Source organism: Sinocyclocheilus grahami, unplaced genomic scaffold, assembly GCF_001515645.1.
Source record: "Sinocyclocheilus grahami isolate Dianchi unplaced genomic scaffold, SAMN03320097.WGS_v1.1 scaffold1740.1, whole genome shotgun sequence".
NCBI lineage: Eukaryota > Metazoa > Chordata > Actinopteri > Cypriniformes > Cyprinidae > Sinocyclocheilus > Sinocyclocheilus grahami.
In genome coordinates this window covers 109,711-122,040 of record NW_015506919.1, presented here as the reverse complement: position 1 = coordinate 122,040, position 12,330 = coordinate 109,711, and the positions used below count along the sequence as shown (strand labels likewise).

Here is a 12,330-nt window from a genome sequence, read left to right as displayed (position 1 = left end):
TAGGACATGTGACCCTGGTTCAGGCGCCTCAATCCATGCAGGGCTTTTCAGAACATGTTTCAGAGTGAAAACTGCACACAGTTTGAGATTAATACAATATTTCTGCTCAGAACTCACTTTGAGTGTTTGTATTTGTTCTATTGTGGATTTTGTATATAATATAATAACAAATATGTGGGGTGTTTTAACTACACCGGTTTATTATTTCTCATGTAAACATACTTTATTCTTATAAATAATACCCCAAAACGCATAAAGCACATAAACCATACACTAAGATCAAACACAGTAAAATTGTGAAACATAGGGAATTATGATAAAACAATATTGACTGATGGATCTGCAGAGAATTGTGTTTCAGTGAGTCATCAATCCTGGAAGAGAGAGAGGTAGACAGCGGTTGAAGTTCATTCTCATCAAATTGCATAATTAATGGAAAGTGAATACAAATTATGATTATATCAATATAACATAAAATAAACTTTTGAATACATCAATGTTTCTATTATTAAACTTGGATTGCCCTTACGAAAATTAACCATGGTTTTACTACAAATAAAACCAAAAAACCATGGTTACTATAGTTAAACCATGGTAACCGCAAATTAACCAAGGTTTTGCTACACTAACCATAGTTTAACCATGGTATTTGTAGTAAAACTGATTATACAAATGATAAACAATATGCCAAAAAAACATGGTTACTACACTTATTCTACAATAAAACCATGGTTAATTTTCGTAACGGTGGACTTGGATCCCAGGCCTTCCCACTACTGACTGGTACTATCTCTTGAGGCAGTAAAAAAAAATACTGAGGGTTGAAGTCGTGGCCCCCACCTGATCGAAAACAACCATTGCCGAATTTGCACAAAAAATGCCTTCTGCCTTCTACAGAATGGTTTAAATTTCTTGCTAAATATGGTTTAAATACCTGCTCCCCTGTGGATGGTTGCTTGGTAGATACCCCCTTAGGGTTGATGCAGGGTGAACGGAGTTATTTAGGCCAATGTGGATTCCCTGTACTTCGTTTACCTCCCTCCCCAACTACTGTTGGGTTTTGAAGAAGGGATGTATGGTCCCTTGGTGGCTTCATAGGCCTCTATAGTATGACCCATGTTCAAGAACCTGGCAAATAGAGACAAGTCGGCCTGCAGGGCGTCCCTCCTCATCTATCGCATACTATAGTTAGCGTTGGAGGTCTAGAGAAGTGCCTTTATTTAAGTCAGAGTTGAATTGTTCCCCCCCAGTGTACTAGGGTTTTTAAGCAGGGCATACTGTAAGTTTCTTTGTAGCCTCCTTGGGGTTAAAATATGGTGGATGAGAGTTATTGGCAAAGGGCAGCCTGCCTTTCTCCTGTCTGCCTCCCTGTCTAGGAGGTTTGGGCTCTGGTTTTACAGGGACTGAGTAGGATTTTGTTTTAGATTTAGAATTAAACCACTTCGCTTGGTGTTACAAGGAGCAGGGTGAGTGAAATTATGATGGGCAACTCACGAGAGTCCCTTTTGTTTAGTTTACCTTCCTCTCCAACTATGCCCTAAGGGCTTCGTCAAGGTGCTGACATAGCTGAGCATTTTCCTTTAGAGCTCTGCTCTTGGGGCCTTATAAGGCTTACATGTGCCCTGCAACAAAGGAAGGAAGGTTGTAAAGGCCAGGACTTTTCTATTTTAATTCTACTTTATCTATATTTACTTTCTTTAAAAACAAAAAACAAAAAACAAAGACTAGCTTTCTATTTTTTCTGTCCTATCTACTTGTTTTTCTTTGTTTGTGTGTGTGTGTATAATATATGTATATATATAGATATATATACACACCTTGCTACATGTACTGCGTTAGGCTAACCAAGACTTGTCATTTGCACTTATATATTCTTGCTCTTTTGTTAGTTTTGACTGCTTTTATTTTCCTCATTTGTAAGTCGCTTTGGATAAAACCATCTGCTAAATGACTAAATGTAAATGTAAATGACTTCCCTGGCTATAGAGTGTAGAAGCGTGGGTATTTTCCCTTTACTACTGGAACGATACTGGCTTAGGGACTGTTTCTTCTAAGCAGTCTATGAAGCATATTGCTCCCTGGAGGTTGACGCGTCTTGACTCTAGCTGGTTGATCTGTAGAGTCAGGGTATTCTATGCCCACTATGGTCTGCATAGCTAGTCTAGTGAGGCAAGTGAGTGGTGAGTGGGCATTCGTTCCCCATATTGTCAACACAGTTCCACTTTGAATAGGAACCTCTAGGGTTATGACTGCAAACACGGAACCCTAAAAAAGGGAAATGAGAAGCGGCAACTCATTGCCATGCATTGGGTCTGCTGCATGTCTCCTTCAAACAAATTTTGATGACGTGTTGTGCAGGCATATTTTTAAACTTAAAAGGGGGCTCCATTTGTGACGTCATGTGCAAAAAGTATTAATGCTGTAGTGAAGTATGATGCCGCTGTCTTGGAAGCTGATAGTGTTTATAACAAGGGAGAGATGATGTTTGTTTTCACTCCTTAAACGGTTTTGAATTCCTGTTTACAACATTATTTACACTGATCAGCCACAACATTAAAAGGACTGACAGGTAAAGTGAATAGCATTGATCTTATCACTAGAATGGAATCTGTCAAGCGGTGGGATGTAGGCAGCAGGTCAACAGGCAGCCCTTGGAAGCAGGAAAAAAATAGTTTGACAAGAGCCAAATAGTGATGGCTAGATGACTGGGTAGAGCGATAAAACGTCTTGTGTGCTGTTCTTGGTATGCCGTGGTTAGGACCTACCAAAAGTGGTGCAAGGAAAGGCAAAGTGCAAAGTGTTCTCCTAACAAATGTAAAAAGTATCTTGAAGAAAGTGGAGTCATTTTATTATTTTGTGTAATCTAAACAAGAATACTCTAAACATGTTAATAACAAAAATGAATAAATCTTAAGTCGCCTGAACAAACAATTTCACAATGAACAAAGCATGCATTGCATCTTGAAAAAAATGTTGATTATCACCTTGTTTAGGATTTTTGTGTTGAGGTACGTGCATCTGATTGCAACTTTTGGATTTAATGTTACATGTTCCTTTTGTCTTCTTAGGGCTTTTTAATTATTTCCTGTCCCATGTGCCATTTTGTAGTCAGGTTGTCATGTGCTCATGTTTCTGTTCTTATGCTCCATGTGTTTCTGTTTTTTTGTTTATTTTGATACTTTCATTAAAACTCCTGCAGTTCGATCTTTGCCTCTGCCTGCCTTCTCTCGCTCCCCATTACGATATATTTGCCTGTCAAGGTACCCTACTACCCTTAAGAGTCAAATAATATGAAACCAATATTTTATTAAGCTTTGAAAATGAAACATAAAATTAAAGAATGACTTTAACTGTTTCGTCCATAGAAACAGTCACTAATGAGGCATCTATGTATACAGATCCATGCGTTCACCCTCAGTTTCAGTTGTTGTTTGTCAATTTCATATTTTAACATTTGTTAAATAGTTGTGTGTTGGTATTACCTTCATCTTCCTGTGTTCTACTTGTTCTCTGAAATGTCCTCATGTTGTTTTGTTTAAAGAAATCAGCCTGCGATTAGATCCATGTCTCACCTACTCCATCAGCAGCGTAACACCTGTTATTAATCATCCCAAAGCTCTTGATCTTTATGTGCTGTCAGCTTCTTTCCCTCTTTAAGATTGAAGCTAAAATCTTCACTAAACCTGTAGTCTCTATTACTGTTTCCTTTGTCTCCCTTCTTCTGTTATGCATTTCAGAAAATCTTGCTTCTAGAGTGGCACTTTATGAATAAAATCCATTAATTACTATCATTAATGTGCTGTTTCTCCTGTTGTAGTGCGCTCACGGAGCTGCAGCTATGCTGGAGTGTTTCATGTGGAGGGGAGAGAACGCTATAGTCTGAAGTTTGAGAAGGCCGAGACATTGTGTGAGCATTTATCCTCTTCATTAGCCAGTCTGGAGCAGGTGGAAAAAGCCTACAATAAAGGACTACAGACATGCAGGTTCTTACATTCAGCTGAACATAACCAAATGACAATTAAACATACAGGATCATTATTAACATGAGCTCCACCGAAATATAAACATACGTTTTGTCTGCAGGTATGGATGGATAAACAGCACAGAGGTGGTGATAGTCCGTCAGACGCCAAATAGAATCTGTGCTGGCAACCAAACCGGCATCATCAGGAAAACTCCAGACAGAAAAAAATATGACGCCTTCTGTTTTGATGCTAAAGGTTTGATTTGTGCAACATGCTGTAAGTTTTAGTCAACACATGATCGATCATCTTTTTTTTAACAAAACATTGCATTTCGAATAGATACGGCAGAGAAGAATTGCACAGCTAAAATTGACCCTGAGAGTTTAAACAAAACAGATGGCGACTCGGCATTTACAGGTACAAGTTACTAAGGAATAACATTTTAAATGGTATGCATTTTGTATGCCACAGGATTCACTTTTATATTTTACATGTAACATTATTTTTACACTGGTCTACAGCCAAGATGCTTCTGAAATAAATGTTACCAAAATGGACTGATTCTGAGTCCCCCCCCCACACACACACACACTGCGACACAGGAAAAGGAAAGCTATGCCTTCAGTGGAAAAAAATCTAGATGAAATTTGCAGTGTCTTCTGCATAGTCTTCGGCACAGCAAATTTAATGTAGATTTTTGCCCCCCACAGAGCAGTCAGCGACAAGCACAGCGAATGATTTCCCGTTTAAACAATGGAGAAACAACACTGGTCTACAGCCAAGATGCTTCTGAAATAAATGTTACCAAAATGGACTGATTCTGAGTCCCCCCCCACACACACACACACTGCGACACAGGAAAAGGAAATCTATGCCTTCAGTGGAAAAAAATCTAGATGAAATTTGCAGTGTCTTCTGCATAGTCTTCGGCACAGCAAATTTAATGTAGATTTTTGCCCCCCACAGAGCAGTCAGCGACAAGCACAGCGAATGATTTCCCGTTTAAACAATGGAGAAACGCTGTCAGGGCAAATGGAGCCCATCAGTGCTTGCAGACTGTTGCTGATCTGTGACAAGAGATGCTCCATTTAATGAATACAAGAAGTGCAGAGTAGACACATAATAGTTTTGGCCTTTTGTTTCATTATAAATTTTATGGTAACACTTTAGTATAGGGACCAGTTCTCACTATTAACTAGTTGCTTATTAGCATGCATATTAGCATCTTGGCTGTTTATTAGTACTTATATACTTATATAATTCTTATACATTTATACCTGCTTATCTCTAATCCTACCCAAAACCTAAACTTAACAACTACCTTACTAAATATTTATAAGCAGCAAGAGTTTGAGGCAAACGTTGCAGTTGTTTGTTAATAGCAAGAATTGGACCTTAAAATAAAGTGTGACCAGTTTTATTTGTATAATCCTTTTGCTGATTTTTAAAGTGTTACTTAAATGGGAGAGGTGACAGGTAAAATGTAAAAACTGAAATATCTTGAAAACAGCAGCCAATCATTTTTAATTGTCGTATTTGAATTCAGCACATCAAAATGCACAATAAATATCATATTTTATCTCTGAAGCAGACGAGTTCTGCTGACCAGTGTTATTATCTGGATCAGTTTTACTTGTTCTAAAGACAAGTTTCAGGAAAAACACTGTCACACTTTCCATCCCTGCACAGACGGATTTATTTCTGTAAAAACATGACCAAATAAATGCTAAGCTGTGAATGTTTATTTTTGATAATAACTCTGGTTGTCTAATAAATTCATGTAAATATCTATAAGACGACAGGTTGAAAAGCTGTTTCAGAGATGGACCCTTTTTTCATACAATCAATGTTTGATGAGCAGATATACACTTAGTTGTGCATAATTTAAATTTGACAGAAGTCACAACACACCGACCAAATGCTGGAGGGGAAGATTCTGAAAATTCAACATCTGAAGTCACATCTGTGTCCGAGTCTTCTACTCCAGTTCTCTGGATGCAGACCAGTCCCACACAGAGCCCTGCGGAACAGAACCACACTGATCAGACAAACCGTGATACGCATATAGAGTTGACAACTTCACATCCAAATCCAGACACCACAGGGCTGGGAGTGTTTGAATCAGTGACCACTAAAGAAACGGCAGCAAATAAAGCAGGTGAAGTTTTTATAGGAATTTTAGCCATATCTGAATTTGATCATCAGTTCATTCTTTACTAAATGTAATACACTGGGATCTATCTGGATTGTTTGTAATTATTACTGAAAATGACTTCTGACCTCTTATTTGAACTGTTGTGTCTCTGTGCTTCTGTCTAATTGTTACTCCAGAACACGCCATCCCAAACAACGGATCTATAGGTATGGCCAGTGTAATACAAATCATGTATTAAAAGTAATGCCCTAATCAATTGTATCCAATTTCAGACTACTATTTGCTTTAACAAGCCTTGATTGACAACATTCTGACAAATGTTCACCAGGGTGTGAATTATAAGGCAGTCTTAGGTCAGGTCTCTATAACAACTCCAGTCCTGGGGGGCCGGTGTCCTGGAAACTTTACTACCAATCCCAGTTGAACCCATCTGTCTGTAATTTGCAAGCAAAAGGCATATTTGGTTAAGTCAGGGGTGTCCAGTCCTGCTCCTGGAGGGCCACTGTCCTGCAGTGTTTAGCTCCAACCCCAATTAAACACACCTGAACCAAAGTAATCAAGCTCTTACTAGGCATACTAGAAACTTCCAGGCAGGTGTGCTGAGGCAAGTTGGAGCTAAACTCCGCAGGACACCAGCCCTCGAGGACCGAGTGTGGACACCCCTGGGTTAGGTGTTAAACTCAGCAGGACACCGGCCCTACCGGACCGAGTGTGGACACCCCTGGGTTAGGTGTTAAACTCAGCAGGACACCGGCCCTACAGGACCGAGTGTGGACACCCCTGGGTTAGGTGTTAAACTCCGCAGGACACCAGCCCTCGAGGACCGAGTGTGGACACCCCTGGTTTAGGTGCTAAACTCCGCAGGACACTGGCCCTCCAGGATCGAGTGTGGACACCCCTGAGTTAGGAGTTAAACTCCGCAGGACACCAGCCCTCGAGGACCGAGTGTGGACACCCCTGAGTTAGGAGTTATACTCCGCAGGACACCGGCCCTCCAGGATCGAGGGTGGACACCCCTGAGTTAGGAGTTATACTCCGCAGGACACCGGCCCTCCAGGATCGAGGGTGGACACCCCTGAGTTAGGAGTTATACTCCGCAGGACACCGGCCCTCCAGGATCGAGGGTGGACACCCCTGAGTTAGGAGTTATACTCCGCAGGACACCGGCCCTCCAGGATCGAGGGTGGACACCCCTGAGTTAGGAGTTATACTCCGCAGGACACCGGCCCTCCAGGATCGAGGGTGGACACCCCTGAGTTAGGGGTTAAACTCAGCAGGACACCAGCCCTCCAGGACCGAGTGTGGACACCCCTGGGCTAGGTGTTAAACTCAGCAGGACACCGGCCCTTTGGGACTGGAGTTAAAAAGCCCTGTTTTAGGGGGTCTGATCACCATCATCAATGGATGGGTAAAATAAAGGGTTGTGGCATTTTCAAAGTACATGTACAGTCATAAGACTACTCATAGGTACAGCTTTTTCTGAATTAGACTTGTAATATCATTTCGACCACCCCTGAAACACAATCTGCTTGCAAAACCAAAGGCATTGACAGAAAACAGAACAATGGGTCTCATTCACTTATAATTGCGTACGTTCTTCGTATTTATACGCACATTTGACCTTCTCACGAAAACTTTCCGGCTAATTCACAACACGTGCGTACGCACATGAGCTTGTTCTTAAACTCGTTCTTCTGTTAGTGAATTTGAAGTCTTCTAAATGAGCGCCCGCGTGCACGAGGTTAGTAATTAGCATAATACACGCCCAAACCAGCTTCATATAAGGGCTTTTCCGCAAAGTGGCACTCGTCCAGAAAAATAAAATTATGGCACTGAAACAAAAGACAAAGAAAAAGAACTTTAACGATAATGAACGTGAGGTTTTGCTGTTGGAGGTGGAAGCCAGAAAAAAATTTGCTATTTAAAAGTGTATCCACTGGCGTAAAGGGCACAGGTAAAAAAGAAGCATGGTATACAGTAACACAAGCCGTTAATGTGGTTTCACCAGAAATTCGGATGGTTGCCGAAGTTAAAAAAAAGTGGTTTGACATGAAGTTCGAGGCCAAAAGAAGAAATTTCAGTTCAACAGAGGAAAAAAGACACGGGTGGAGGGCAGGGGGCACCTGGTCTGTCTGCCTTCGATGAAAGAATGGCTGCAATTATAGGACAGTCAAGCTTGAGTGGCATTATAGAAAGGAGTGAGGGTGAGAGTGACCTAATACATGAGCAATTACAACACGGTAATTTGCTTAAATCAAAATCTTTATTTTAAGGAATGTATTCAAGTAATCATCATAACTCAAAACTTCCGGCTTTTGCAGAACATCCACAGACAGCAGATGGAAATTAAGAAGCTGAAGTCTAGCCGTCCCAATCCACTCGTTATACCCCTTCAAAGAGGCACACCGGCGCATGAGTCCTGACCGACGAGGTGCTCACTAGTCAAGATGCCCTCATCCTTGCCGTTAAGAACGTGGCAGCTGGCCTACGGGAAATAAATGAGTCACTGAATAAATTGATAGCATTGCTTGGCAGTCACAGAAGTGCATAAATGTGAATAAATATATTGTGGCAAAATTCAGTTTTCTGTGTTTTAATATTCCCTAAAACTTTTTGCAATCGTTAAAAGCACTTTTACAAATTCCATTTGCTCAGTTATAGAATGTGCACTGCAGCAAACTACAAAAGCTATTTAAAAAAATAGAATGAGATTATATACCATTATAAACGTATCAACTGAAGGCGTGCTTGAAGCGCTGCTTGGGCTGGCGCATGCATCTCGTCACCCACAGGTTCCGGCTGTGCGTGTGGTCCATAAGGAGCAGGTACACTCCGTGCCATTGCGATGTTGTGCAGCACACAACATGCTAAAACAAACTGACAGATTTTGTCTGGCCTGTATAACAGCATTCCACCAGCTGCATCCAAGCACATCCAACGGGATTTGTGTACCCCGATTTTTTCTGTTCACATAGTTTATTGCATTTGCGGATGGTGCTTTCATACGCACATGGGTACAGTCTATTGCACCGATGGTATTAGGTATGCCACTGATCTCATAGAACCCCCTCTTAACTACCATCTGGTGTGCCACGTCATAAGGAAATTTTACATAAGTTGTCATAAGACCTACAATAGCTTTTACCACCTTGTGAATAGCACGGCTTATAGAGTATTGGGAAATTCCGGCTCGGTCCCCAATTTCCCTTTGAAATGTTCCCGTAGCAAGTAATCCGATAGTACACAGAACTTGGAGATAAGGTGGTATAGGGTGAGAGCGGTTGGTGATATGGCTTAGGTGTGGTTCCAGTGAGTTGCATAAATCAATAAGGAATTCTCTGGGTAACCTAATGCGACTGAACAGCCATTCGTCACGCTCAGCATACATATCTGTGTGCTCTCTAAAGACGCGCTCTCTCCTTTGAGCACGCACCGCAATGTCTTCAAGCAGTACCAAGTGTGCCATGCCTCCAAACACAAGGCGAGACACAATAATCACTGTTTATATAAGGATAGATCAGGTGATTGATAGTAGGACCTCTAATTAGATATATATATATTTATATAATTGGACTTCTAATTATACTTTATTATCAATTTTAATGTCTAGTCACTTTTCACCCACCCTGTAAATAACATATCTAATTATATGTAGGGTTCTTTACACATGCTTATAAGACCCCGGGCATACATGATTATTGCGTACGTGTGGTATAAGTTGTTCTTTTTTTGTACATTTAGAATAAATTTTAGAACGAAAGTTTTTGATGAATCCTGATTTATTCGTGAAAACGTCCGTACGCACGTTTCACGCAAAAATTTGTGCCTACACATGTTTAGTGAATGAGACCCAATGTTCCTAGTCAAGAATAGTCTCATAATTGGGGAAGTTAAGTAGAATTGAATCCCATAAATACATTTGCAGCACAAATGCAAAACAGAGATGACCCTGAGTGCTGTTGAATTGAATATATGAAATGAATCTCTTTAAATAGCCTGTTTTTTTAAGAAGCAGCTTATTTTAAGGTTAAACCACAAGTTTATCAGACACTTGTACCTAACAGCTTTTGGTTGTCTAAAAATGGTAAATATCTATTTGATGATTATTTGCTGACAGCAGACAAACCAGGAGTTTTCCTCACATTCTGGGAAAACATGAATAGGGAAAAGCATAAGTAGGCCTGGTCCTAAGGACACACACCCAAACCTCCTGCCAAAGTGATTCTGTTGTAATTTACACTCTGACTTGAACAACTGCATTGATTTTTCTTTATTACTTGGTTTGAAATAACGTGTAATTTGTTTTAATCCTCTTACAGACTGGCTGATCATTTTACTCGTCATTTTGGCCGTTTTTGTCATTCTGCTTGTCTGTGTTATTGCAGCAAACAGAAAAAGGTACGTTGTTTTAATGCAAATATTACAGCCCACAGCAGAAGTACAAAATACCACCAGTCTGTCACAATACCCACACTTGATCATTTTGTACTTGCCTACTTGTGTTATGTATCGCTAATAATTCTGACCACTGTGTGCAAGTGGGAATCTTGAATGTGTATAAAGGAATGTTTGATTGACACAGCTATCATAAAATCTAAGTTGCTAAAACAGTTGCTATAGAGTCATGCCAACTGGTTTTAGAAACCATAATACCATCGCTGTCATGCAGGTGAAAATATGCTACTTTGCTCAGAAAGGAAGGCTTGTGGGTTCCTAAATGTAGCGCATCAAAGTTGAATAAGGGTTAGTGTGTGTTAGTGTTGATGGTCTTGCTTATACTTCCTCTCTGTCACATGCGTGCACCCTGAAGTGGGCAAGAGCGCAAGTGTGGGTACTGAACAGGCTAAGTGTGCTTAAAAAGAGTAAATAGACAGTAGTGTCAACAGCTAGATTTGAAAAAAAAGAAAACACAGGAATAAAGAATATATTTGGTTTACACTTTCTAACTTTAAAACTATTGGTTTTATAAAATAGCTGCCAGTGATTTATTAAAGTTAACAGTGTTATTGTGTTTTAGTGAATGTGCACATTTGTTTTTCTATAGATGGTGTGGCAAGAAACAGACTCTGATTATTACACAAGAGAGCAGCAGTGAAGAAAAGGGTGCAGCAGCTTCATTGACTAAGGAGCAGGAGATGGTCAAACTAGTGAACACTGAGAAGATCGCAGGGAACAGCAACTCAGAGTTTATCAGCATCAGTCCAGAGAAGTGAACAGAGAAAACCCAGAAGGCATAAGAATGAGAACACAAGCAGTTTTATGCTAACAACTGACAATACAGATGCACTAATATGCCGTAATCAATGCTGAACTAATCCACAGATAATGTTTAGATAATGATTGATTTATGAAGAACTAAGCCATTCATTAATAATTACATCAGCATCTGATAAAGTGACTGATTAATAGATTAAGATATATAGGAATTGCTATTAAATAAATGTGTCATCAAGGATTAATTCACTATCAACATCTAGCATTAACTAATAGTGTAAATCAATGTGTCATTTACCACAGTGGGTCAAAGCCATGTATTCCAATTTCCACCTGTCCGATTTAAAAAAATAATTAGATAATAGTTTGCATATCATTATGTTATGACTTGGTGAGACACTTAACTATTAACTCTGTTAACTAATTATTAAGTAATATGCTCCTATGGTTATGATTTTAATCAATTTACCCATCCCTCAATCACATTATTTGACATTACATTCACTTCACAACTGCAGGGCTCAAGTTTTACTTATTTATTTTTTTTCCTGTGTAATCTTGAATTGTATTTTATTTAATTACATAAAAGGAAAAAAGAAAAAAAAAAATCACAATGCTTGATTAAAAAAAAAAAATTCTACTAGCCTAACTAATATAAAGTTCAAACATGAAAGACAAGTGAACAGTCAGTAATTAAGAAAATAAACAAGAACAAATAAACAAAAGAAAGGTTTGAGAAAGGACTTCTTACCTGTTCTCTCACGTGTTTTCTGAGCATCTGCTGCATCTTCAGTCTGTTTCCCTTCATGAGCAACACTTTTACCAGATACTTACCAAAATCTAGACTCCTCTCAACCCTTTATGTTCGTATGCTCATTAAGTAAAAGTCATAATAATAATATCTTCACAAATTTAAATCAGACAGCTGGAAGTTAAAATACATGACATTTTGGTAATTCATTTACTCTGTTATTAGTAGATGTTGATCCATGATGA

At 39.5% G+C, this 12,330-nt stretch overlaps 1 protein-coding gene across 1 annotated transcript; it reads left to right on the top strand.

Moving 5' to 3' along the window:
- The first annotated feature begins 728 nt into the window (after nt 1–728).
- On the top strand, nt 729–11,904 carry LOC107572371 (CD44 antigen-like). Its single transcript, XM_016258806.1, has 8 exons — nt 729–783; nt 3,818–3,983; nt 4,084–4,220; nt 4,305–4,382; nt 5,863–6,123; nt 6,297–6,326; nt 10,440–10,518; nt 11,165–11,904. Exons 1-8 carry the CDS (start codon nt 729–731, stop codon nt 11,331–11,333), a joined length of 975 nt encoding a protein of 324 aa, XP_016114292.1. The 3' UTR covers nt 11,334–11,904.
- The last annotated feature ends 426 nt before the right edge of the window (nt 11,905–12,330 follow it).